Genomic DNA, 26,783 nt, shown 5'->3' on the forward strand with positions numbered 1-26,783 from the left:
GCCACACAGCAGGATGGTGCTGCCCTCGCGCCCCGAGATGGGAGAAAAGGCAAAACTGGAGCTGGTCTGGCTGTATGCAGCAGTGTATTTGTCATGTGTGGTTTTCCAACCTCCCTTCCCCTCGGTGTGTCAGCAGAAAGAGGTGCCACGTGTTAGCAGCGCGGCGACTGAGCGTGCTGCCTGGCCGCGTGCTAGCAGGTGTCGGCAGCGCGCTTACCGAGCGCACCTTCCTCTTCCTGGGGCTTTGCGGAGCTCCTGGAAGGCTTGGCTGCTTAACAGCCACCGATCGCTTAACTTTATTGTCTTTGCTCTGCTGTTACTGAGTGAGGGAGCAACAATAAATCTGCAAGGAGACAAGGCAGCTGGCAAAAGGAGCTTGGCTCGGTTCATGCCATGCTTTCCTTCCCCGCCTGCGCACGGGTATTTCTGCTAGGACCTACGTGCTCTGTAGCCTTGGATCACTTAGCGTCCCTCTCGTTTTGTAGGTCAGGCTTGTTTTTCTTGCACTGAGGTCAGGGCTGGGAGAAAGGTCAGAGGCTTTTCCGTAAGACTGATGGCCGGGGATCACGTTGCTGTTGGTGTGTAGTCCCTTAAAAGCAAAGCGCTGAACGCGAGCAGTCGTGCGTCAGCCCAGCGCGGGCCGAGCCCAGGCTCCCCGGGGACGCAGTGGGAGCGGTGGGCAGGGGCCCTCTCTGCCCCACACACAGCAGGAGGGGTAGCACAGCCGGCCCCTGGGCTGGAGCTCGCCCAGCCCTGCCTGTCAGAGCAGGCCTCATCCTGCCAGCGGGGCCGGCTCGCTGCTGAGCCTGCGTGCACGCACAGAGGGTCTGCTGGGCCGCCTCGGGGCAGGGTCTTCTCCGAGAGAGGGCGATTTGGGAAGGCCTCTACAAGAGAGTTAAAACCAGTGGGGCCTGCCTGGGGCCCTGGTATGTCCTGTAGCCACTGTGGTTTCACAAACCCTGCTTGCTTGCCAGACAAGAAGGAAGTGGAGCAGACGCTGCTTTCCTTCCTGTGTTCCCAGGCCATCCTTTTGGGGAGGGTCACTGCGCCAAGCCCGCACTCGAGAGGCACTGGCAGAGGTCTGGGGCAGCCCCGCTGCGAAGCCTGCAGCCCTCCGGCCGTGCGCTGGTGTGGGGGAGAGAGGCTGGCTGGGGGCACGGGCTGCCAGGCTCCTGGGGTCTGAGCTGCCTCCCCGCTGCTCCCTGCTGTTAAAGCAGCTGCGGTGGCTGCTCCGAGAAGCAGACGGATGCCCTTCCCCTGGAGACCCGGAAGGCCTCTTGAACATCCGTGTCCCACGTCTTCAGGATCTGGAAACCACTTCTCAAACGCCCGGTGAGCGCTTGCTGAAGGCAGCAGATCACACCTGGCTGCGTTACCAAGTCCCTGCCCAACCTGGCCCTGCCGGGCCGGGACGCCCACCACCGCCTTCCTCGCACGGAGGGCGGCCCCGGCCCCGCGCCTCGTGCCCTGCGGCAGGGCTGCAGGCTGTCCTGTGCCCCCGGCCCGTGCCGTGTTTGCTGCGTTACGCTGCAGGCTCCTGAAGCCGGGCACACAGTGTCAGCCCGCTCCTGCTGCCGCGTGCTGGTGACAGAGCTCTTCCCTTGGCGCGGCCGCACAGCTGGCACCCACAGCTTCCTCTGTGGCCGGGGCGGCAGCGCGTGCTGGCGGCTGCCCAGGCATAACATTGCCTGCGGTCCTGCTACCACAAAGTTCAGGCACAGCCTTTCTCTTGCTGGGCTGCGAGCTAAGTGCTGGCTTGGTGGCCACGTGTCAGGCAGTCACCGCGTTCCTGCATCCTGCCCCGCGGAAGGCTGGCCAGTGCTCTCTGTGAAAAGGCAGGGGAAGGCCGGGCTGCTGGAGAGCCCTGGCCTCAGGAGCTGTGTCTGGAGGTGTTTCTGGAAGATGCCAGCTGGTCCCAGCCTTGGGATTGGAAGTGCGAGGTGGTCGTAAGAAGGGGTGAGGGCAGAGCGCTGCATGACAGGGAGAGCAAGGCAGAGATCTTTCAGAAGGTGCACGGCTCGTGTCTCGGGGGCCAAGAGGTGCCTTGAGAGGCTTGTCTGTCTGCTGCATCAGGAAGTCCTGCAGAGGGGGTGAGGTGAACATCAGAAAATCATTATTTACCTTAATAAGCATGCTTTTGTTGGATAGACACCGGGGCAGAAGAGGCACGCGTCCTACCGGAGCCTGCAGAGGAAGCGGTGCCATCGCTCAGAGCCCGGCGAGCCGCAGGGACAGGAGCGATGGAGGAGCCTGGGGCTGGGGACCACGGCCAGAGCCGGTGTGCTGCCGGAGGTGGAGGAGGAGAAGGACTGAGATGGGAGATATGCCGGGAAGCAGAGCCCTGGGGAGTGTGCCAGCAGGCCCGTTAGGCAGGGAGGACCCTTCCCTGCCGTGCTCCTGTCCACTTGGGCACACCGGCCCTGCCCCAGCCGCTGCCGTGCTGGCAGGAAGGCAGCAGTGCTCACGCAGCAGCATGAGTCCTGTGCTCACCGCGTAATGGTGTGCCTCTGCTCCAGGGGCCGAGGGGCACTGCTGTCTGTCCCTGGGGCACGGGACTGGGACGGGTGAGGTGTCTGCAGGTGGGGAGGTGGGCCTGGCTCATCCACCAGCCTGGTGGGGGGACTGGAGCACCTCTCCTGTGAGGCAAGGTGCCGAGAGCTGGGGCTGCTGGGCCTGGAGAAGGGAAGGCTCGGGGGATCTGATCTGATCCATGCGTGTAAGCATCCGATGGGGGCAGCAGGGAGGACAAAGGCAATCTTCTCTCCGTGGTGCCCCATGACAAGATGGGGCAATGGGGACAAACTGAAACATGAGAAATTCCACTTAAATATAAGAAAAACAATTTCACAATAGTGAAGCACTGGAACAGGCCCAGAGAGCTGCCGAGTCTCCATCGTTGGGGGGCCTATAAGCGAAGTGGGTGATGTCTCTGGGTGCCCCTGCTGTGGGCAGGGGGTAGGACTGCACAAGCTCCAGCGGTCCCGTCCTGCCTCAGCAGTTCCGTTACTCGGTGGCCTTAAGTGAACGTGCTGCACTTAGCTCTTCCTTGGACTTTGCTATTTTTTCGTCTGGTGATATCTGCATTGTGAGTGCTTTGAATTATGTTGAATACAAATGAGGGTATTAATGCTAATTTTCTTGTCCTGATACCTCTACTGTATCTTGGCTGTGTGCTAAAGATATCCGTATTGTACAGCCTTCCAGCAAGAAGCTGATCACACCTTCTGAAATGTCTTCTCAGTTCATCAACCTGTGAGTAGTTTTGTCTCTTGAAAAGCTTGCTTGCTGTCTAGCAGTCTGATGAGGGCTTGCAATGGTCTGTTTGGTGTACAGGATGTTTAAAGAGGCATTTTACAGTTTCACGAGTTTAGGTTTTGTTTCAGAAGCTGCTAGTAAAGCTGATTTATATTTCCCTTGCAAGGGAGGTCAGATGTACTGTGCTGGGTGCCTGCAGCGCCTGGTGATTTATGGGTCTGGCAAGGCTTGCAGGCCCCTTCCCTGCGTTCCAGCTGCACATCCAGGACCTGATGAGAAGCAGCAGGCTCGTACGTTGCGGGCTGGCAAGAACCAGGCTGCTGCTGCAGCGAGGACATGGCATGCCCTTTGGCCAAGGACGGCTGCTTTGCTGCTCTGTGATACTGGTTCTGCTCCAGCCAGGCTTGGTGCTTGCTTCTTGGCCCCCGCTGTAGCTCAGCCGCCTTGGCTGTGAGCTCTGTGAAGGTCAGGGTTTCTGCTGGGGGACCTGTGCTTTTACCCACCTTTTTTTTTTTTTAAGTGTGAATGAAAGAGCTTTCTGTTTGGAGAAGGGCAGGGCTGCACACTCTGCTGCCCCCCTGAAAAGTTGTGAGTGGTGTAGGAATGGCACTGTCTGCTCCCCTGGCCCTGCCTCCATTTCTCTGAGGAACCACTCTATGGCCTGGAAGAAGCTGCTTTACTAAGGGTGGAGGAGAAATGTTTGAAGCTTCATTTTCATGCTGCATTAGCATTTTTCCTGGTGCCTTTCTGTGCCATTTCACCTGCCAGGAACACTGCGTCTATGCAGGCGTGTCTGGCTCCATAGTTTTAGCACCAGTTTTTTGTGGGAGCTGGATTTAATTGCAAGCTTAAACATGCTCCAGCAGAAACGAAGGCCATGATTTGAATATTAAATTCTCTCTTATGTGTTTGTTTCCATTTGTATCAGTCTGTCTCTAGTCTTTTCCAGTGCTAGCACCCTTTGCGTTAAAGTTCCCTAGCTTTAGGATCCCACATTTATCATTTTCGAAGTGCCGTGGCGTTTCTGTATTACCACGAGTTAGTGATTTGTTTGAAGCCTTAGGGCTGTGGTTATGCACTGACTTTGCAGATTGATGGCTCTCAAAAACTGAGCAGCGGTTGCGTTTTTTGTAAAGGTTTTTGTGGAACATCTGCATGACTGCGTGCATATCGCACGGAAAATAAATGTTTTTTGCCACTCAGCTGTTGCGTTTTTCACTGCTGCTTGGGATCCTTGCCCGCAGAACTTTGTATCTAAAGCCTACAGCTGCCAAGCTATAATATAACAGCTTCTCAGCTGCTGTAAATCATGTAAGTCTCTTGCCTTAAATGTCTGACATCAGTGGAGTTAACCTGATTTAAGCCAGCTGGGGAGCTGGTATGCGGCGTGCAGCAGTGCAGACTGCATAACTCCGTCTGGGCCTCAGCCTCGTAAATCCTGGCTCAGGGCGGCGCGGCCGGGCCCGAGGAGCTGGAGGAGGCTTGGTGCCTTCCAGTGATCTGCAAGGGAGAAGCAATGGGAAAGTTACACAGAGAAGACGAGCAGGGTTCAGGCTTAGGAGGGGTTGCCAAGATGAGGACGATGCCAGAATGAAACGATCCTGGGATCCGCAGGGATTCGGGCCTGGGAGGAGTGCTGTGTCTGGGCTAGAAGGAGAAAGGGCAGCGACTGGGGCCTCTTACTTTACTTTCAATACACATCTTGCTGATTGGCTTTAATCCCCCTAATCACTTGTCATTTCAGCAGTGTAACATAGAGGACCCAGCAAGCATTTCTAATCCCAGCAGGGACACGTGAAGCAGTAACGCCTGGGCCTGTCTGCCTGGAAGGCACGGCCGTACCGTGCAGGTGGTGACAATGTCGTGGCCTCAGAGCTCACAAGACAGCCTACCCGGGCCTAGGTTTGGCATCAAAGAAAGGCTAAGGCCCCTGGGGAGACGGGGCAGCCAGGGGAAGCTGAGGGCTCCTCAGAAGGTGCTCCCCGGGCAGGGGGCTTGGGCTGAGGGCAGGCAGGAGTGGGTGTGGGCTCAGGGTAGGGCGAGGGCTGAGGGCGCCGGCAGCTGCAGTCAGGGGCTGACGAATGGAGGTCTGGGCTGTCAGAAAGATTGTTCTTCTGTGAAAATGTACTCCTCTTGCGAGTCCTGGTCTAATTATGAAGAACTCTTTTGACAGCCCACAACTTCCTTTGGCAGGGCCTTCACAGTCTCCCTCCGTTAGGAGCTTTAGGCATTGTCTCTGCATTAACCCCAGCCGTGGCCCTGGTGAGCCTTAGGCCAAGCTCCCCCATCCCTGGCCCTTGTAAGGAAGTTTTCGGCGACAATTAGTTTAGCAACCCGCAGTTTAGCAGCCCTTTGTAGCTCAGCTCAAGCGGAAGATCTAGGCTCGGTGTCCCTCCTAATCCTAACCCCGGGGCTTGGCCTTGGTGAACCTCAGAGCAGACCCCAGCCCCTGGCACCAGGGGGGAATTTCTCGGGGAGAACTGATCGAGCGGCCTGCAGCTTCCCTGCTCGGCCCCACTGCAACTTGTGCGTGTCACGCTGCAGCCGTGGCCTGGCTGTTTGTGAAACAGAGCTGTTGTGCCTTCCATTTCTCTGTCCCACTGCAATTCCACTGCAGTTTTATGTGTCGGGTGAGATCATCTCGTGTGTAAGTGCTGTGTGGCTTGGGGAGAATGTCTGGGGGGAGCAATGAGAGCCCAGGCAGCACGTACGCTTTGTGATTTTTGTGGGCACGCGTCCGCTGGAGCGCAGCCTGCTGCTTCTCCCTGGTGTTGAATTCCCTCAGCCTGCTCAACTCTTTTGTGGTGTAACCCGTGAGCCTTCCCCCCTGCTGCCCACAGTGAGAAAGAAGCTTTCCTTTGTGAATGATCACGTAGGGTCAGCTGTTCAGGACTGCTGTCTCATGGCTTGGTTGTAGCAATTTGCTGTGATGGGGTTTTTTAGGCGCAGGTACCTGGCAGCGTGCCTCCTCGAGAAGATGCAGCGTTTCTCCATGGAAGAACTGGTCGCTAGCACCACAGTCAGTGTGTCCCTGTACGGGTTTCCAGTGGAGTATTGGTTCCATCCAAGGCTTTCTTCAGGGAGCTGCAAGCACTCCACAGCTTCACTGGGATGTCCAAGTAACAAATGGGAACCGTGGGCAACAGCTGATCTGGGAGCCGGGAGGGTGATGCAGTGGTGGAAGCTGCTGGGCTTGTTTGGCTGCCCTGGTTTTGCTGACTGCTGCAGGATGGCCGTGTTGGGCAGGAGGGGAAGGAGCAGAGGGAAAGTACCTGGGGAACAGGACAGGATGGAAAAGCAAAACCCAGGTAACTTTTGTCCAAAGCTGGCAGAGAGATTCTCAGTGGAGCAGCTTCCTGGCTCTCTCTGCTGGCTGGACCAGAGGCGCTGACTCTGTTAGCTGCAGGGGAATCTCTGAGACCCAGCTGGGAGGTAACGTGTGTCATGTGGAATCAGGGCATTTAGCAGAGCTTGACTGAAGATGGCATTTGACAAATTGGAAGCAGCAGGGTTTCCTAGCTGTATGAACAGCTGGCGGCCTTCCTGAGGGGCTTAGCATCATCTCTGTGTAAGTGTCCTCCTCCTCACACCTGCAGGCTGTGGGGAAGCCATCAGAGTTTCTCTCCCTCTGACCAGCCCAGCGTGAAGGCAGAAGCCCTGACAAAGGGTGAGAGATGAGCACAGGGTGGAAAGGGCCGCTGGGGGCTTCACAGTTCCTGCAATGCAGGAGGTTGGCCCTGGTGCATCGCCCAGGCACCGTGAAGCACTGACTCATTAATCCTGGTGCTGTTCTGGGTGGGCAGGGGCAGGGAGGTGGTTCTGCTTCTCCGAAGCTGATGGGATGCAGCTGAGCAGAACTGTAGCTGGGATTTCTGCAGGAAGAGCAGAGTGCCACACAGGGTGGGTCCTTGCTTCTGCTGATGAGGCTCTGTGTCGTCACGGGGCAGGGGAGGGAAGAGTGCAGAGCAGGGTGGGATGCGAATGCGTTGTTTGATTCAGTTAACAGGATCTCTTACAGGCACATACATATATAATCAGGCTGGGAAATCTCCAGGAAAGCAGCTCAACAGGATAGCTCCTTCCTGCTTGTGCCCAGCCTCCTTACTGCTTTGATGTCTGCTGCATCCTGGGGATGACCCGTGTGAACGCAGAAGGTCCTGAATGCAGACGTCAGGTGTGAGAGCCGTGGCAGGGGTGTCTCGCTGCCAGCCAGGGAGGGGCACAGTTCAACTCGCTCTGCTTTCCATACTTTGAAAGCATGGGACCAAGAGGACGAGAGTGAATCCCCCGTCTCATTTATTCCAGTGTTAGGAATCTGGGTATGAGGCTGGATGTGTTGGGAAATTCTTGAGAGAAAACACGTCGTGAGAAATTCTTGACATAATTGTCACCACTGAAGTTGGGGGGGTGATACACCTGACTAAATTATTAAAATCACTGGCTGCAGTGCTTACTTAAGAAACATGATGGATAAGAGAAGCAGGAGCTGGGCGGTACTCCACAGGGAAGACACAACCAGGTGCTTGCTGGCTGCTAACTCGGGAGCTTGATTTCCAGGTGCCTTTGGTGAGCTTGTTCATCAAAGGCTCAGGAGGAAACTGAGCAGCAGTGGGAGAGGTGGGTAAGTTTTCATATGGCTCAACAACGATGTAGAACTGCTAGGGGAGGAGAACAAAGCGGTCATTATACACTGCCTAAACTTATGGCACACAACATAGCGTGTTGGAAGAACCTGGAGGAGGCTGAGAGAAGAGCAGTGCCTTCTGCACAGGACGGCCCCGACTGGTGGGGACCCTCCGTCTGCAGACGAGCTGGCTGAGGGGGTCACGGCTGGGTCTGCAAAGCCACGAGCTGCGGGAGGCAGACTCGTACAAGAGCCAGCGGGCATCACAGTTAGCAAGAGGCAGATGTAAAGCAGGCAGAATTGGAAGCACAGGCGGTTATTCGCCCTGGTGTAGTGATCTGTGGCGCTTTTTGCAGTGGAGCTAAAATTTATCCAGCCGTATGGAGGGCTGGCATGAAAGAAAATCACTGAAGGCTGTTGTACAGCAGATAACCATCGCAGGTAGGCATGCCTGTGTACCTCGGGGGGACTGAAAGGCAGTTGCAGGTGAGCAAGCAGCACGATGTGGGGGGAAGTGGCCCCCAGCAGAGAGCAGTACCAGCGGCTTTGCAGAGGGTGCCCGGACAGCGGTGAGAGTTAGTGGCCTGGGACACGCTGGGATCAAACTGGAAGATCCAGTGCTCTCCCTGCCCTCAAACCCTGAATTTGGTAACTTCTCCAGCTCGTTATCTACGGTCATACTGGTTATTAAGCACAGACCGGATTGCAACGATGTTTGTCCAAAAGCCTGTTAATGACAAAGCCACAAACCGCCTGGGAATTGGCGCAGCTTGGAACAGGCTCCAGCTGCTGGCTCCGGCTCGATTAAGGGGATGATCTCCCACGAAACTGCTATCAGCCCTGCGAGCGTGCTGGGAGTCCCAGCCTGGACACAGCAGCCTTTGTGAGCCCCGGCTTGCGCCGTTCCCACAGAGCCGAGCTGCAGGCAGGGCAAAGGGCAGGGTGGAGACACGCTGCACCCAGCTGCGCTGCGTCTTCTGGCCCAGCTTCTGCAGGGAAAGACGGGGCAGCGTGAGGCCCCCCTGGCTGCACGGTCCCTCGGCTGCGTTTTGGTGCCCAGAGGAACGACACAAAGCTGGCCTGGCCTGGCAAGGCTTCACCCAGCCTTTCCGTGGAGGATGTGGGGGCCGGGGGAAAGCGCTAAGCAGAAGCATCAGGAAATAAATAGTCTTTTAGCTGGAACAGCATCTTCACAAGTAATTGGCTTCTGTTAATGCGAGTCTGTGAAAGCAGCCGTGCGGCATCCTGGAAATGTTATATATTGCCCTTGTAAAGCAGAGCCGTACGTGCGTGGCTGGGGGTTTGCCGTGCAGCTGCAATGCAGGGTCGCCCAAGCCTGTGTACACCTCTGGCTGCCCCTGGGATGCCGGGTGACTCCCTGCAGATGATGGATCCTCGGTAAAGCACCTGCTGGCAGTGAGTTACGGCACATTAATCCTGTCTTACACGCTGAACGGAACGACAAGCATCAGAGGTCTGTACCGTGGATCCTGGCAGAGGGAAGCACAACCTCCTCCTCTTCCTCCTGTCAGCTGCACAGCAGTTCCTTGTGCGCAGCCCAGCTACCTGCATGATTCAGTGACTGCTCAGCGTTAATAAATGAGCATTTTCAGAGTGCAGCAGTCCTGACCTTTTGCTGCTGGCTGAGCATTGCCATCTTCACTGAGCCGCACCGTGTCGGGGGCACGCAGAGATGCAGCAGGTTTGGAGAGCGCCTGCATCCCAGATGCTGCAGGCCTGATCGTGCTCTCTTGGAGCGGAGATGTCGTGAAGAGGCACAGAAAATGTGGGGCTGCGGTGGAGCGATGGGAGATGGCTCCAGAGCCCTGTGCTCTCAAACCGCAGATCCCAGGAGATGCTGCAGTAGCAGAAGGGTTTATTTTCTGGCAAAGTGTTCCCATTTATACAGGGATGGAGGGAGTGTTGATTGTTTCTGGTGTGCTCTCATACCCTCCCTCCCTGCTTCACGTCTCAGCCGTGTGAGAAGAGCCAGATTCCTTCCCCAGCCTGCTCCTGAGCCCAACTCGCTCGTGGTGAGCTAGCACGGAGAAGAGACTGAAGTAACGGTTTGACAAGCAATAGGACAGCAGTGCCAGCCATTGTTTCTCGTTGGGGTAGTCCTGTTGTGCTTTGTGTGTTGTTTTCATGCTGCTTTTGGGGAGCAGGCAGCAGAAAGCCTCTCAACCCACCCAGATAAGTGCCGGAGGCTGCAGCGTGGTAGGAGGGTCCCCACCTGGAGAAGCAAAATGCTCACCCAGCTGCCTGCAAGACATGTCCCCGCGGCCGGAGAGCCCATCTGCTCCGAGTTTCACGGGGCATTTGGCACTGCTGGAGCTGCCCAGCTGTGCTGCCGGGCGGCCGGGCTGCTGTGCTGGTGGTGCAGCGGTGGGAGAGGCGGCTCTGGGCCCCCCCCGGGGAGCTGCGGCCCCACGGCATCCCGTTCCCCACAGCGCCATCCCCGCTCTGTCCAGCGTGACCCGCGGCCCCTCGGGGGGCGTCGCTTCTCATTATTTCCATTGGCTGCCCCTTGCCTTAGCGCCGGCGTCAGTTATTTGGGATGTCCTAGATCTGTCAGGCCGGGACAGGCGTGCGCTGTGATTCCGCCTCCCGCAGAGCAGCAGGGTCTCGCCCCTGCCCGGCCGGGGCGGTGGGTTCGGAAGGCACCCGCCTGGTGGGGCTGGGCGTTGGAAGCCTTCCCCGGTCGCCCTGAGGGAGGGGAGACCCTTCTCCTTCCCTAGCCAGCCCTCCTCTCTCGATATGTAGGGGGAAGCAGCGTGGGAGCTGCTGGGATTCACCCGGTGCTAAAACCCCAGCCCTGCTTCCAGTTCAGCCGGGGCGGTGGGAACTGCTGGCCCCTCCATCTCACTGTAGCTTGTTAGAGTTTAGCAAGAAGAAACAAGGACAAAATCTGCCTGTAGCTCTGCAGCTCCTTCCCCCTCCATCAAGATGAGAGATAATTTACCTTACTGCATTTATTTTCTTGTATCTCTTTTTGGTTTCCTTTTCTGTCTCACCCGCTCATTACTTTACAGCTTTCCATCCACGCTGCTTTGTGTTTTATGGCAACCTGGAATTAAACCTTATTTTGTCTGATTATAAGGTTTCCTGCTGCTCTAACTCCGGCTCCAGAAAGTGTCTTCACACTCCTCCTCCGGTGACACTGTATATTAAATACACAGCGAGCAGCGCATGAAGCCTCACCCTGAAAGCTGCTGAGTGCTCAGTGTTGTCTGGTGCGGAGTCGGTTAAGATCTGGGGGATGTGTGAGTTATCCTGGACCAGGAGCCAGCCAGGGACACTGGAGCAGGGACAGGAACACTGCTCTGGACCAGGCAAGTGGGCCATGGTGCTGCCACAAGCACTTTAGGGGTCATTGCTGCTGTACCCAGCGCTTTAGCTCCTGTGGGTGCCTGCTGCAGGGCTTTCCCAGCACGCTGGAGGCCTCCCTGAGCCCAACCTCTCAGTGTGATCCCCCGGCTGATTCCTGGGGCCTGTGGGCAGCCGGAGGATGTGGAGGGGCTCTGCGGAAAGCGTGGCCTTGGGAGCAGCGGGGCTGCACCCACTGTGCCTCATGCCTGCCTGTCTGTGTGTCTGCCTGCGGGTCTTCCCCAGGGCAGCTGGGGCTGGTGTGCATGGGCTGCAGCAGTGAGTTGTCATCTGTCTGGCAGGCAGCCTAATTTTTTAATTAGCTGCTAGGCTGGAGTTGCTGTGAAGAAGCTGCTGTCGTGCTCCGCTGGGTGCGTGATAGGTGTTTGAGGAGTGCTGGCTGACCCTGTTAGCCAGCCAGGGCTCCTCCGGCTGCCTGGGATCAGCCTCCTGGGACTGCTGCGCGCTCCTGGCGTCAGGTCCGCAGGTGGCCGTCCTCCCCTGGCTGTCCTGCTCTCACTCTGAGCCTGGTGGGGAGGGAGGGACGTGGCCACGGCTTGCTTGCAGGCCTTGAACCAGAAGCTGGGAGCTGGGCTGACACGCCTTGAGGAAGCAGGGCTGCTTTGGGCTGCTTTTCTTGGGGAAAGACAAGAAAGTGCTGGGAGGGAGCTTCCCCCTTGTCCCACAACGTGCTGGTGCTGGGCTCTGTGGCGCGTGTCACGTCAGCACTGCCCCGGCCTCGCTGCCTTCCTCTGGCCGAGGCTCGCCGGGGCTCAGCGACGGGCAGCGGTGATTAGCGCCGGGAGCGGAGGGGCAGGCTTTATCTGCCGAGAAAATAAGCCCTGGAGAGGGGAGCGCGCAACAAAACAGGAAGCTGCTCACAGCTCCCTGACAGCGGAGGGAAAGCTGCTGGGAGCAGCTGGGAGCGTGGGGGTGAGCAAAACAAAGGAAGCCTCTAACAAAGGGCAGGCAGAAGAGCGGAGCGTGTTTGTGTCAGCGGGCCGGCCGGGGCTCGGGTATCTCTGCCTGGCACCGCGGCCGCCCTCGTGCCCCGCCGCAGTTGCAGCAGGAGGCTCTCGGGAGAAGCTGAGCCCATGCCCGGCCTTGGCAGTGGCAGTGGGAGCGGTGTTTTTCTTGGCTGCACACCTCGCAGCCACCGAGGGCAGAGGATCCTGGTTTCACAGCCAGCACGAGCGGCTTTGCGGAGCCGCGCGGTGCAGGCGAGGTCAGAGCCCCGCGTGTCTCCGGGCGGTCGGTTAGCTGCCTCGGGCGGCCATCTGATGGCCTGCAGCTCCTCTCCCCCGGGGAGGCGAGGGTCCCCTTTGCGATGTGGACGCTGTGCCGGCTCCGGGAGCAGGCTGTGGAGGTGCAGGCACTCGCACTAAGGACACGGCCATCTACCCCATCCACTGCCAGGTTCTGCCTCTGCATCCGAGCACACCGATGGCGTTGGAAAAGGGGATGAAGGTTGGGGCAGCTCGGGCAGACGTGGGGAGCACTGACCAGGTTTATCAAGCACGAGCCCACGGCCCAGGCTCCCCTGGTTGTGTGCCCAGCTGGTAGCTGGGGGTGTGTTGTGGGGAGCTCCCTCTCCGTGCACAAGCCCTGTGTCGGCAGTGTCACCGTCAGGCCCCTGGCTGTGCCATCGCTGCACAGAGACGCAGGTGGGGATTATCCCCCTGGGAGCCTGACCAGTGAATCACTGGAAAAATCGTCATCCGCAGTCTGGTGAAGCAGGGAGCTTGTCTGTGAGCAGGTGGGGTTATGAATAATAAAACTCAAGCCCAAACAAATTTCTCAGGGAAAGCAGGCTCTGCGGGGATCCAGTGCTGCTCCGGCACGCAGCGGTGATGGAGCACGGAGAGCGTTTGCCCCTGGGAGGAGCAGGACCCCGTCCGAGATGTGTCAGAGGGGTGTCTCTATGTTGTCTTGGCAGCCCAGAGTGGGTAGGTCCTTACAAACAAGTTTGTTGAAACAGGTGGAGACTGTTGTATAAGGTGGTAGGAGCAGAGCCAAACCCCAACCAGCTCCCATGAGACCTCTACCTAAGGACCATGTGTGAGATCCGGGCGCTGCACGGCTGCGGCAAGGCGATGGCTGTGCCCCTCCTGCCCTCCCTGTTTCCCCCAGCACAGCTCCGCAGGACAGAGGTGAGGGAGGGCCTGGCAGTGGCTGTAACAGGAGAGCACTGCAGCGCTGCTGGAAGGCTCTCAGCTCGCAGAGCCTGGGTCACGGCCGCTTTACGCCGAGCAGCAGCACCCGCGTCCGCCTGGGAAGGCCTGGCCAGAGCAGCAGCTCTGCTGCCAGACCTGCTGCGGGCAGGGCTTTGTACTCCGATGAGGGAGCCGAGCTTGTGCAGAGAGCCCATCGATCAGCTGCAGAGCTGCACCAGCTCCAGGACGCTTCAATCTTCTTGCGTCTTCTAGTCCAAAGCTATTCAAAGCACTGCTCAATTAACAGCAATTAAGGCCATGGCATCTACTGGACAGCTTCAGGGCTCTGCGTTGTGGTGGCAGCTCTCCTTCCCGTGATTTGCTACCTGACACAAGTTGTTACTATTGTCACTCGTTTCCCCTCTCTGCAGAGTGACGTGGTGGAGGTGTGCCGGTGATCCAGATCTGGCTCGCTTTGCCTGGAAGAGGAGGGTTTGGAGCCGTGGTGCTGCTGGTGTTCCCAGAGCAGCCGAGGGAATTGGGCCCCCGGGCTTTTCTGCGTGGCGGCTACCCCAGGCTCCTGTTCCTGCGTCTCCTCTTGGTGTCCTGACCTTCCATCTATCCCCTTTTCTGTAGTTTTAAATCCAGGCAAAGCTTAGACTGGGGCAAAGCGGTCCTAGCTAAGGGCAGGCTCGGGGCTGTGCAGCTCCAGGTGCCCGTGGGCACTGAGCGGTGACTGCAGGGCAGGAGGGGCTGGGGCAGCAGCACCCACTGCAGGGCTGGGCTGGTAGCTCCGGAGGGTGTTTGCCCCGGGGTGCAGCGTGTCGCTGGGCTGACGGAGCCAAGGAGCATCCTCGGAGCTCCAGCTGGATTGGCCAAAGCACCTCCTCCTGCGCACCCCTGCTGCCAGGCACGTGTCCTCAGTTTCTGGGGGTACGCTGCCTGTTACCGCAGAGCACTTGGCTCTTTTGGGGTGCGTTGCATCGGGCTCGCTCCAGAAGCTGCCTCCTGCCAGAGGTGCTGCCAGCGCTGCTCAGAGCAGCCGAGCCACACGCCATGCCCCTGGGCATGCACCCCGAGGGCCTGTCCTGCCTGCAAAGCTCTGCTGGATGCTGGAGGAGGACTTGGGATACCAGGACGTGTGGGAGTGACTTCCAGCATCCATTTGCTGGAGCAAGGCTCAGAAAGGGGGGAGTGCTTGCACGAGAGGCTCTGTGCCAGCATCTCTCCCGAGTCCTGCTTTGGCACAAGGCTGATTCCCTCTCTTCTGGCAGCCAGGAGTCACTGTGAGATGTCCTGGGCACTGCTGCTGGCTTTCGCTTCTGCATAGCAGCGAGCAGGAGCTCCCGGCAGGACCGGGCGTTCCTTAAGCCCATCGTCTGCCTCTGGAGTCATCCACCTCTGGAGGGAGGATTTGAGCTGGAAGGTTCGAGTCGGCATGGCAAAGTCAGGCTTCGAGCCCTGAGAGGTGCAGCATCGGCGCTGGCGCTGCGGTGAGGATGTGTCCCAGTCTGCAGGGCCGTAGCTTGGGGGAGTCTGCGCAAGCCTTGAGCAGCGCCAAGCCCAGGCTGCAGCCCTGCTGGGGTTGCTGTTACGAGGCTGCAGTAAAAAATTACAAGCTTTAAGTGGGGCCAGCCTGTGTCATAAAACTGTCACTACTAATGGAGATCTTCTCTGCTTTGAGTGGCTTAACTCCTCTTTATGTGCAGTGGCTGGAAGAGCCAGAGTTGAATGGAGCAGAGGGTAAAATATATCATAGCAAAGCTAGAAAACGCACTTTCCAAGCAAAATGCTGTCAGGGTTTCTGCACGCTTCCAGCTGGGCCCCTCCAAGCAGTTTGTGCCAGAAAGAGAAGAAGAGCATGTGATCTGTCCACCCCCACGCAGCAGTCAGGGCAAAGTGCTCGGTAAGAGGACAAAACACGAGGACAAATCAGAAATATTAGCGCCTGGCCCCTTGCCAGCCGCAGACAGCGATGGCAGAGGAATCGTCTCGGCCATCAGTCTGGCCGTGCCAGCTGCAGCTGGCAAAGCAGCGCTCAGCGCCGGTACCCGTGCCCGGCTTCGTCCCACTGTTGTCGTTAGCGCTTGCTTCAAAAAAAGAAAAAAAAAGAGGGAGAAGTACTTTGTGCTCTCTGGGTCTGTCTTGGTAGTGTTTCCCCGGGGAGTTCTGCCAGCACAGCGCGGGGACCGGCGCAGGGTGCTGGTGCCACGGCGGGCAGGGCTGGGAAAACGGAGGAGAAGGGGATTTGGAGCTTCCCCGCAGAGCTTCGCTTTCATCCTCGGTTGTGATTAATTGCAGTTAGTGCTCATCTGTAATTGCAGAGAACAATCAGATGACGTGCCTTGCGGTTGATTTAATTGAAACCTGATGAGCCAGCTGAAGGCTGCTGCGCTGGGCTGAGCTGTGCTGGAGCGGTCCCTGCTGCTGCCCAGAGCAGGACAGGGGCCCCGGCCCTCTCCCCGGCTCTGCGGCACCTCTAACGCTTTGGGCTCCCCTCCCTGGTGCCGCCTGAGCTTTTTCTGGGGGCTGTGCCTCCTCGCGTTGCACTGGGAGATGAATTTCTCCTTTGGGATGTCTGTCTGCTGAGCAGCACGACCGCTCCGCGGTGCGAGATGGAACAAGGTGCAAGACGTGGCTTTGTGGCCAGGTCTGGGTGTCCTCGAGGGCAGCAGTGTGAGGGATCTGGGGTTTTGCACTGCTTGGGGGGTTCAGGCTTAGCTTCGGAATAGCTTTAACGGGGATCAGATTTGGGTGTTTGGGATACACGTCTCGTCCCCGTTTCAGAAATTCTCTGCCCTGCCTATTCATCTGCCTGAATTGTGCTAGCAATTTCTGAGGCGGTTAGGAAGGCTGAGGGAAATTGCTTTCAGGTCAAGACCTGCTTTAGCCTGTAGTGAATTACTCCGCCTGGCTTTTAAATCTTTGCAAACAGAGGATTAGGGTGCTGGTAAATACCAGGTGGGCCTGGGGACTGCCGTTCTGCAGGCTGAAGGGAGTGCAGCCTTCCCCTTCAGCAGGCAGAGAATGATGAACGTTAAGAAAATAAATTGAGATACAGCCTGGATTGTAGCTCAGGTGCTGTGTCTGTGTGATTTATCTTTCTGCTCGGGTACTTCACTGACTAAGCAGTATATTTCTCGCTTAACCTCACGGGGCTTTTTCCTTCTTAACTGGGGACAGCGTGTTAGATATGGCCAAGTGCTGAGAGCCCGGGATTAAGGCAGGATTTGCAAAAAGATCAGAGCCGCTGCACAGCCCAGTGGTTGGAGGAAACAAACGTGAAGTGATGGATGCATCTGGAATGGAGCAGTTCGGTTCCTGTGCTGGCGGGTAGCTGCGTGGGGCTGGCCGTTGTTGGCGGCTCTGGGCCTCCAGTCCCAACAGTTGCTCTGGAGGCTGAAAACCGAGCGATTTCCTCCTGCCTCCAGCAGCACGGCGACACCGAGCAGCCCGTCCCCGCACCAGGAGGCTCTTCGAGAGCACCAGCCCCCTGGGTCCTGGGCGCTCACCGATGTTGCGGCCCTGGTGGGGAGAGGGGTGGCAAGCACGGTGATGTCCTCCTGTCTGGAAATAACTGGCAGGAGGAAGGATGAGGGCCTCGTTTGCTAATTGCTGTGAAATAGTGGTAATAAAAGGCCCATCTGGCCTGCAGAAAGCTGCCGTGGCACCTGCACGAGGTAAGCAGGGACTGACACAGGTTGACACCATCTTTTTAATCCAGTTAGCGCTGAGCAGCCCGGCCAACGTGCTCTTGGCTTTCGTAGCACATAAATAGCTGCGGCCTTACCTGACGCGGTGGCCGTGGGACACTGCTCGTCGTGCTGTGCACACCTCGCTGCGTGCCGGCACGGCTCCCAGGCAGGGCTGAGCTTTGCTGGCCAGAAGATGACCACGGCTTTGCCCAGGGCTGGGGGAGCCCGTCACACAGCACGCGGGTGAGGCTGGGAGATGGGGAAGCCCGTGTCAGGCCCCTGGCAGCTCGTGAGCCTGTGCAGGTGCCCCTGAGGTGCAGTGCGCCTTCCTGAATTACTGACGGCATCTGCAGTGGGAATTGCTCTCATACTTCGAGGCAGGGCTGGCTGCGTGGGCTGGAGGTGGGGAACACTTGGTGAGACTGTAGTGCTTCTTGAAGTACATAGTGTAAGGTGAGTGCGGGGTGGTGTGTGCCTCTGCAGAGACACCTCCAGAAAGGGAGAAAATACTCGTTGGGGAGGCTGCGTCGAAGCTGCTACTTGCTTTTTTCAATCCTGTGCAAAACCATTTTTCTGGAAGAAAGGAGGGGGTTGATAGAAACAGAACGTTACCGGAAGTGGTTTCATAACTCAGTCATACCTAAAATACAAACTGGTAAGTGCCGTCGTGATGGGTGAAGGCTGGTAGCTTTGGACAGAGGCGGCAGCCAGGCTGCCTTTGCCCTGAATCAGCTGAGTCCTGCCCACTGGGCTGACCCCACCAGATCAGCGGTGGGTGTGATTCCTCGCCTCGCCATTGGTAATGGCTGGTCAAGATTTTGTTTTGCCTTACTCATTTTTCCTCCTTGTGCTTTCAGAAATAACGCAGATCATCCAGGTAGACTTGGACCTGAAGTACAAGACCAACATCCGAGACCTGTTTGAGGAGTTCGACAACTTCAAGGAAGGAGCTGTCATCGGGATTGCGAGGGAAATGCAGCCGGTGTACAGGTACAGCAGCGTGCCCAGGGCACCAGCATGGGGAGAAGGGGGTGGGCAGCGGGTGGCTTTCTGTTTTTTGTTCAGCTCAGATCAGCCTTTGGAACAAAGTCTGGGGAGAAGCAGTCTTCCTGCTGTAATCCCTGCAGGGGAATTTAATCTGAAACTTGTAGGCCAGTCTGAACAAAGTGTACAGTACCACTGTGGTTTCCTTGTTCTCACACAGTCACAACGCTTTCAGAGCCAAGTTCCTGATAACGAGTGCCTAATCCATAAATAGATGCACAAAATACCTGTTAGAGGTGTGTTTCCCCAGCCGTTCCTGTTCAGGTGCGCTGATTGAAGTTTGGCATGTCAGCTTGCATGTTGGGGTTCGGAGGTTTTGGCTGTGAATAATGCTGCTCTGCCCAAGCAGAGGTGACACCTCCTGTTCCAGGGGGACCCGGGACAAGTGCGTTTTCAGCCACACTTGTGCATCGTGTTAGCCTGATGAAGGTGACCGTGCGGTCTGGTGGCTGGCACTGCCTGAGGCCTGGCTCTGAGCAGTGTGGTTGCCTTGCATCCTGCTATCCAGCTCCCCTCTTTGCTCTCCACCCATGTTTTCCACAAAATATCTGAGCTAGCATTCAGGGAATCCCACTGGCATGTGGTATAAGCGGAGCAGTCTGCCTGCTCTACCATTACTTGCGGTGAGTTTGAGCTACGTGTGAGGAAACCTTTGGGAAATGCCAAAGATGACCAGCACGTTGGAGAGACGGATGTCCCGTCACATAGATCACAAATGGTGCAGCTGTGGGTCCTTCAGTATCTGCCCCCCTGCTTGTCCTGGCATTAAGGAACAAGTAGGTGCTGTTTCCAGCTGCAGTGCACCTTGTATTGAAGAGGTGTTCACCCAGAGAAGCCTGAGGGGGGACTTTTCTTGATGACCCGGGCTTGCAAGCGTGCAGATAGTCACAGAATGACTTGAGTTGGAAGGAGCCTTAAACATTATCTAGTTCCACCCCCCTGCCATGGGCAGGGACGCCTGCAGTCCCGTGGTGTGCTGTGCAGATGTTTTGGTCTCTCCCAGAGCTGATGGAGGCTTTGGGACTTCGTCACTCCCAGAAAAGACCTTCAGGTCCTGAAAGCAGCAGCCAGGCCTGGCTCAGCTGTTCGCGGCGTTCCCGGTGTGGGAGCTGGGCGCTGCTGTCCCGTCGGTCGTGTGCAGCTCCGGAGCTGGCCGCCGCCTCTGAACGTGCTGGCGGTGGATTCGTTCCAGCTGTGCTTGAGGATTTACTTCGTGCTCTCTGTGCCGGGTGTGAAACGTGTGCTCGGCAAAATCCCAGCTGAGCAATCTGGAGGGGGTTCTGTTCACACACAGACGTTGGGCAGGATCAGCGGGAGGTGAAGGGCTCTGCTCCGGCTGATGCCCGCACAGCCTTGCAGGCTCCTGGCTGCTCACGCTGTGCTGTGCTGCAGGACCAGCCCCAGTGCTGCACCGAGGGGCTGCCGGGCGGTGTGTGTCCCGTGGGCCGGTCACAGCTCCGCCAGGGCTCGCAGAGCGAGGGGCGAAGGTGCTGTGGCACGTGGGGTGTGAGGTGCAGGGGGTGGTGGGCAATGGGGCGAGCACTAGTTACATGTCACTGTGCCGTTCTGCTGGGGTCCGTAACTCGGCTCTGCCGTCAGCCGGAGCACACGTGTCTTCAGCAAAAGTTAGCCCCAGCTTTCTGCCCTAAAAGCTGCTGGTAACACGCAGCCCCAGCGCGGGGCCTCTCCTTAACCCCATCTGCTGCCGCTCGCTTTGTTCCCCGGGCCGCCGCATGCAACGCAGTTGGACTGAGTTAGAGGAGGGGTGAATTGGAGCTGTTCTCAGGCATCGCAGGAGGTTCTAGCCCTCGGGGATAGTACGGCTGGAAATAGGTTCATGTTTGAGCAGGTGCTGTACTGAGTGGGATCAGATATCAGCTCGGGGTGGTACTTAAATACACTGATTGAATTTAACATGTATCCTGCCGAGGATGAACCTCCGTTTTTGTTTTAATCCAGGGTGAATCAGATCATGAACTCAGGATGCCTTAATGACTTTTCAGCTGAGCCGAGTTTGAGCGTCTGAGATAGCCTGGCCAGATTTGCTAATCCTAATGGAAATGTTCTCAGAGAAAGATAAAAAAAGCTTAAGAGCTCTCTCTGCCTTATCTTTCCCTACTGGAAGCCTTAATAAGGAGATCAATAACTGAACCTGCTAAGACATGTCCAGCAACGCTCTTAGGCAAAGGCTGAGCTTGGAGCGAGTGCGACTTCACAGAGGGCAGGGAGTGCTGTGCGCGCCTGCTGCAGGACGGCCTCCTGCAGGCATCCGGAGGGTGCGACGAGGCTGGACACAGAGAGCAGTGCACCAGGAGGGGACTGCTGGCCAAGCAGCCATGCAGGTGCTTCTCCAGGAGCCGGAGGGCTGCCTGCAAGCTGCTGGAGGCCAGGAACGGAGAGCATCGCTGCGCTGGCCTGCGGAGCAGGGGGTGAAGCTGGCGTCCTGGGCAGAAGCTCAGGCATCCCTCATGTCAGGGGAGCAGGGCTGTGACGGGCATGTGAGGGAGACCAGATTTTCACTGTGCACAGGGATTGCTGACACAGCAGCAGGATTGCTGCTGGCTAATTATAACTCCTCGTTAGCGGAGGCGGGCACATGGAGGTGGCCGGGGCCAGTGCTCCCATGGCAGCTGCCTTCTCCGCCGACCCCAGCGTGGCCGTGATCCCTTCTGGCCGTGTTTCACAGCCGCACCTCATCCCCACCGTTTGCCTCACGTTTCGGCCGGGCTGTGCCATGCTCTGCCTGGCCAGCAGTGCCCGTGGCACCCAGTGGTGCTGCTCCTCGCTCGAGAGCCAGGCAGCCCGCGAACACGGTCAGCACAGCCCTGTCCCCAGGAGGGACCCAGTCCCTCCTGTCACAGCGGTGACATGCGACCGACACCCAGCAAGGTCACGCCGCGGGCAGGGGCAGAGGTAGTGAATCATGCTGAGCAGAGAAAAGGGATTTGGACATTTCCCATTTTCTTTATATTAAACATATGAGAAAACAGATTGTCAGCGGAAAGGGATAGAGCTTGCCAAGTTACATCATTTTCTGCACCCTCCACCAAGGTTTCAGCGACATTTTGATGATATAAGGTTGTTCCCAAACACGAGTTTGGTTTTTTCCTAAGTGATTTATGGATGGAGCTGAAGTTTGCATGGCTTCTCCCAGGACTGTGGCTTTAGAGCAAATTGTACAGCACTGTTATTAGGATACGAGTTTTGTCCTGGTGTCTCCAGTCTGAGAGCCTTGCTCGGTTCTGGTGTCCCATGTGGTTATTAATCACCACTGATCGTTTCCTAGAAGCCAAATGAGAGCGTACTCACGAGAGTGTTTCTGGTTGCTCATGCTGCAGAAATCACCGCTGTGCCTGGCTGGGAAAAGCCATCTCCGGGGTCCTCCTGGCTCGCGGGCTTGGCAGCGAGTGGGGACCGAGGGATGGCGGAGGCTGAGGTGTCTTCTCTGAAAGGCAACACCACACCCAGAGCACAGAGGGCTCCTGTATCCGCTTTGGGTGTCCTGGCAGGATTTTGGTGCCCAGAATGGTAAATCCAGCCCCAGCTAATTACATCCAATTGTTAGGGCTTAAATAGAAGAGAGAGAGAAGAGCTACAGCCGAGCACCGTGCTGGGGCTGTGTTGGATTGTGAGCTTAAGCCTGCCTTGCCCAACAGGCCAGGCCCCTTCTGCTAGCCGCACAGCCTGTGGCAGTTAAGTGAGCAGGGCGAAGGAAGCTTTTCTCTGCCTGCAGTTAGCCCGAGGTGCTACTCCTCCACGTTTCTGCCCGGGCACGGATCAGCTTTGCAGTATTTCTGTGCATAGCGAGAGCCGGGCTGGTGGCTGGCTCCCTGGAGGCGGTCTGTAGCAGGGGGCATGCCAAGGGGTACCAGGTGAAGCTGCGGGGTGCTCGGCTGAAGGAGGAGATCTCCGGCACGGCAGGGGCAAGGCAGGGCCGAACAACGTTGTACAACGATTATTTGACCTGAGGCAGACCCCTGCCCCGTGGCCTCCTGCTGCAGGCGGGGGGCTCGAGGCAGCCCAGCGGTAACAGTCCTGTGCCGCGCCTGGGGCTGAGCCTGCTGTCGGCGCAGCTTTGATGCGCTGGGTCACTTCTGGCTGTGTTGTGCTGGCCTTGTTGTGCTGTTTTGCTCTCCACGTGAAAACAAGTTCCTGCCGTCTCTCGTCACCGGGTCGCCCCGCGTGGGGCGAGCTGTGCAAACGCGCCGCCTCTCCCCCGCAGGGCTCCCCGCGCCGAGAGGCTCGCGCCTCCTTCCTAAAAGGACTTCCAGGCAAAAACACGAGCTGGCAAAGCATGAGTGTCTTTGTAAAAAAAAAAAAAATCTTTGCTATTTTTATATTTTTAGCAAGTTAAATATGTGTTCTAGGCGTGAAGCGGAGGTGCCAGCTCGAGCCGTGCGATTTGCCACGCATGCAGGTCGGGAGCATCCGCTGGAAAGGTGGCTGGGGGGTGGGGGAGTGCTGCTGGGCGATGGGGGCCGTTGGGGGGTCTCTCGATGACCCCTTGCTTTTCTCTCCCCACTTGGTGCAGCTTTCCGTGACACCAGCTCTGCCCCAGGGAATTTATCCCGGTGTTGCTCCCCCACCACGCTCGAAATGTCTCCAGCGAGCGGTGGGGGTGGAGGTGCCGGTGCCCTGCAGCTGCTCCCCGGCACGGGAGGTGTGCTCCGCACGGCACTCGGGGCCGGGTTGTCCCCTGTGGGGCTGGCTCTGCAGGAGCAGCGTGAACCACGGCTGCGCTTTGAACACTGAGGGCTTGGAAGCAGGCTAGGCAGCATGGGGCACAGCGTCAGAAAGGTGAGGGCAAGGCAGCGAGGAGCTCGGAGCTTTCCTGAGCCACTTCTTGCTCTCAGAGCTGCGGGCTGGCAGGCACACAGGAGCCGTTCACTGACAGCAAAAGCTCCGTGTGCCTTCTTCCCCTGGCTGTACGGTGGTGGGAAGACAGATGGAGATCCATCAGGTCGCCGTGTTAGATGCTCGGTCTTAATGCTTGCTACCTATTTGGCCTGTCAGAGAATGCAAATGTGTGCACGCAGGCATTTTTTTAAGCGATACGCCATTTCGGGGAGGCAGAGCTGTTCCCTCCGGCTGCCTGCCCGCTGCCGGGCTGCAAGCTGTGCTTTCCAGGCACGGGCTGGGACTGCACGACGCTCGGCTGCCGCGGCGGCGCTCCGAGCAGCGCTGCATGCAGGCGCTTACGGGAAATGGGGTAGCAAGAGAACAGGAGATAGGAAATGTCCCAGAGCCTGTCGGCATATCCTGAAGGTAGGGGGAAACCTCCAGACAGCAAAACAGGATGGCACTGGAGTGTTTCCATGCGTTTGACTCATGCTGAAACAATGCCCGGGCGCTGTTTGTCTTGGACAAATGTGTTGCTGTGAGCAAAACGATCCCCTGTCCCTCCGCAATGCAAACGCTGGGCTTTAGTTGCTGCGGAGGCAGGACTTCATCCTGCAAGGGGCTGGGTACCCGCGGTTACCCCCTGCTCCCAAGGGAGCTGAGGACACTCGGTGCTGTGCTCTAGGCTCTTGCACACCCGTGGGCTTTCGGATGGCTCCTGCTCCTGCTCAGGATGCGGCCGGAGCCTCTGCACAGCACCGACGTCTGTCTGCTCGTGTGCCTGCCTGCGTGGGAGCCCGGCCATGGCCGAGAGCAGGACCTCACGCTTCAGTGTCAATGGTTTTATGGAAATATTAAAATCTGCATCTGAAGTTTGTCTGGTTCAAAAGGCTTCCCATGCAAGCAAGTGCTTCTGCGGAGTCGTAATCTTAATTAAAAACCCTGCTGTCCCCTGCAGTGTTTCAGCTACTGAAGCATGCTGGCAGTGTCCTGCTCACCAGACTGCAGAGGGCAGGTGGTGATGTACCGTATAAATGTTTATGTTGCACTGGGGTTCCCGTGCCAGATCCTGAACAGACCCTCCTGTGCTCGGTTGTCAGCAGCCCTGCTAAGGAACGTGCAGGCACATGCTGCAGCTGCAGCCTGCCGCAGGCTCTCAGGTGGGCAGGCAAAGTGTCCCCAGGGCGTGCAGCAGATCTGTGCCTGGCCTGGGGAGCAGCCCGGCAGGACACACGGGACCCTGGGGGCTCTCCATGGATGGCTTGGCACGACCGTGACCCCTCTGGAAGAGGGGATGGGGCACGATCAGGCGTGAGCTGCAGGGACTGGGCTTGGGGTGCGCCCACGTGCACGCAGGCACGGCGCGGGTCTCTGCCGGCACGTGGCCAGGGCGTCTGGGGGAGGAGGATGCCACAACCCGGACCTGCCAGCTCTGCGTGTCCCCGGGCACGGCAGCTGGGCGCTGGCAGGTGCCCAAGGGAGAAACTTGCAGCGTCCAAGCAGCCCCTCGGCCGAGAGGAGCGGGGAGACGCCGCGGCACTCCCAGAAATGTTCTGAACACTCTCAGAAGCGTTCAGGTTACAGAAGGCTTAAACCTGAGGTTCCTGGTGAGAGATCACCCCGGTGGCGTGTGAGCTGCAGCAGGTTGGTGGCACTGGTGACACAGCTGCCCTCAGCGGCCTCAGACTGGGGATGGCGCCCCAGGGCTGGACGGGGTGCGGCACCGCTGCTCGAGGGGGACCTGGAAGCCTCCCCGGCAGCCCTCTGCTTGCCGGGGAGTGCCGGCTGCTGGCTGCGGTGGTTGCAAAGCACGGCGCAGAGACGCCCTGAGATCTGGCCGCCGGTGTGGTGTGCCCACGGCAGGGATTGTCCCCACCTAACCCTGCTCTTCTGGACCTCCCAAAACCTCCACAGGCGCGTTTGGAGCAGCCTGCTGGCACAGGGCAACTGGTGGCTCTTCTCCACATCCAGGCAGTGCAGCCAGGGAGCGCGGGGGTTGACCGCCGGTGCTGGATGTCCCTGGGGGCCTGGGGCTGCCAATGTCACAACAGACACACACGAGACCCCCCCTTGGCATTGCGGGGTGAGATCCTCAGTGCTGGCCCTGATGAATTATTATTTTATTAGCCAAGAAGCTAATAAAAGCCTAAGGTGTCTTGGAAATCCAGTGCTGGAAATTGTGAAAGTTTGTCGTGCAGGAAAGGCTATCTACATCAAAGGGACTGCAAAGGATCTACGCTTGAATCCTTTTATGGCTGCCAGGCCGTTTGTCTTTGCTCCTGCCTAAAACCTAGGAAGAGCTCAAACAGGACACGTTTTCATGTGGAAGAGGACGAGAAGCCTTGTTTCTGGCTGTGGCCAAGCAGGAGCCCTGTAGGTGTGGTGGGAGCTTGGTCACACAGGTTTTTGTGCTTTTCTGCCTGTGCTTGCTCCTACCAGGGCCAGACCCCACTCTGCTTCCTCCCCGGCCCCTTCTGCCGCTGGAGGGGTGAGGGAAACCCTGGCACTTCTACCAGCAAACCGGCTGGGCCTACAGGGCTGGGGACAGCCAGAAACCTCCTGGCATCATGGGCCCCTCCTGCAGGCAGGGTGCCCCGATTTGGAGGCTTTGCTGCTTTCCAAGTGCTTTTGCTCGGGGGGAGCAGGGAGCTTTGTCCTTCTCAGTGCCCTCTTGGAGAAGGCAGGAGATCTTTGCCTTTCCTTTGTCCCCCTAGGCGTGGTGATGCCACTGCTGCCAGGGGCACTGATGGTTCGTGGCAGCCTGCGCACAGTCCCGGGAGCCAGAGCCAAGCCGAACCCTTTGCACTTCGGATTTGAAACCATGTTGAGGCTTTGAATTGATTTGTAGCAGGTACTTCTGCTTGATGCGAGGGTGAAACGATTCTAGGAATTCTTTGGCAATTGCTACCAAGAAAAAGCCAAAATTACAGAACAAGCAGAACCTGGAAGGAATTGGCAGCAGAATTGATTTCGGGAATTTAGCGTTACTTTCTGATATCTGAAATCCCAGAAGGTAAAGGTTTTCGTTGCTTACATCTGTGCACATCACTAATGTATTAGCCCCATTGCACTCACTCCCATTACCAGCCAAAGCTGAAGTATCATTTAAAATAATGAATAAACCTGACAGGATCTAACAACCACAAACGTGCATCGAGTAGGATTAAAGCTATTAATAATATTAGTCGTATTCCTGTGCCTTCTGAGATAGGGGCATGACAAATGGTGGTTTTTTTTTTGGAACAACCACAGCACTTGGGTGTGTCAGGGTAAGGCACCCAAGCACCCGTCCCCGGGAGCACGTGCCTGAGCGCCGCAGGGAGGACGAGGCAGGGGGCTCGTGGTCGCTGCCCCGGCTTCCTTGTGGCCAGGGATGGGAGCAGCTCCCTCCTGCTGGGCTCGGGGTGCCCCGCTGCGGGGGCTTCGTGCAGGACTTCCAGGAAAGGCTCTGTCTAGCAGTGAGATCACCGTGCAGTCGGTACGTCGTAAATTCAGCGTGGCCTCGTTCAGAGAGAGCCTGCAACGGAGCCGCAGGGTGCTGTGCTGTGCTGTGCTGTCTGCAGCAGGTCCCCGTGTCCCTAAGCCCTGTCTGCGGTACATCCCTGGGGCTTTCCCCCAGGTTCCCTGCAGCTCCACAGTCCTTCAGCCTCTCGGCCCTTTTCCTGGGTGAGGCCACTGTCCCCGTCCAGCAGAGACTACAGTTGCAGGGCAGAGCCTGGGATCCAGCAGCAGGGTGAGCGTACACGAAACGGGAAGGGGATGGCTGTGATCGCTGCCTCTCTGGGGCCGTGGATCCCACCCCAGCCT

General features: G+C 57.8%; 1 protein-coding gene and 1 long non-coding RNA gene across 3 annotated transcripts in view; both read left to right on the plus strand.

Annotated features, from left to right (window-relative positions):
* Positions 1-26,783, plus strand: part of XXYLT1 (xyloside xylosyltransferase 1) — a 42,501-nt gene that overhangs the window by 7,334 nt on the left and 8,384 nt on the right. For both annotated transcript variants that reach the window (XM_048076876.2, XM_067002040.1), the window contains exon 3: positions 17,951-18,083. In XM_048076876.2, the coding sequence (XP_047932833.1) occupies positions 17,951-18,083 (133 nt within the window). The remainder of the gene's footprint in view (positions 1-17,950; positions 18,084-26,783) is intronic.
* On the plus strand, positions 1,339-17,748 carry LOC136791430 (uncharacterized). The gene is made up of 2 exons (XR_010833470.1): positions 1,339-6,374; positions 7,294-17,748. It is a non-coding gene; the product is annotated as an uncharacterized lncRNA (long non-coding RNA).

This window comes from Anser cygnoides, chromosome 9, assembly GCF_040182565.1.
Source record: "Anser cygnoides isolate HZ-2024a breed goose chromosome 9, Taihu_goose_T2T_genome, whole genome shotgun sequence".
In the NCBI taxonomy this organism is placed as follows: domain Eukaryota; kingdom Metazoa; phylum Chordata; class Aves; order Anseriformes; family Anatidae; genus Anser; species Anser cygnoides.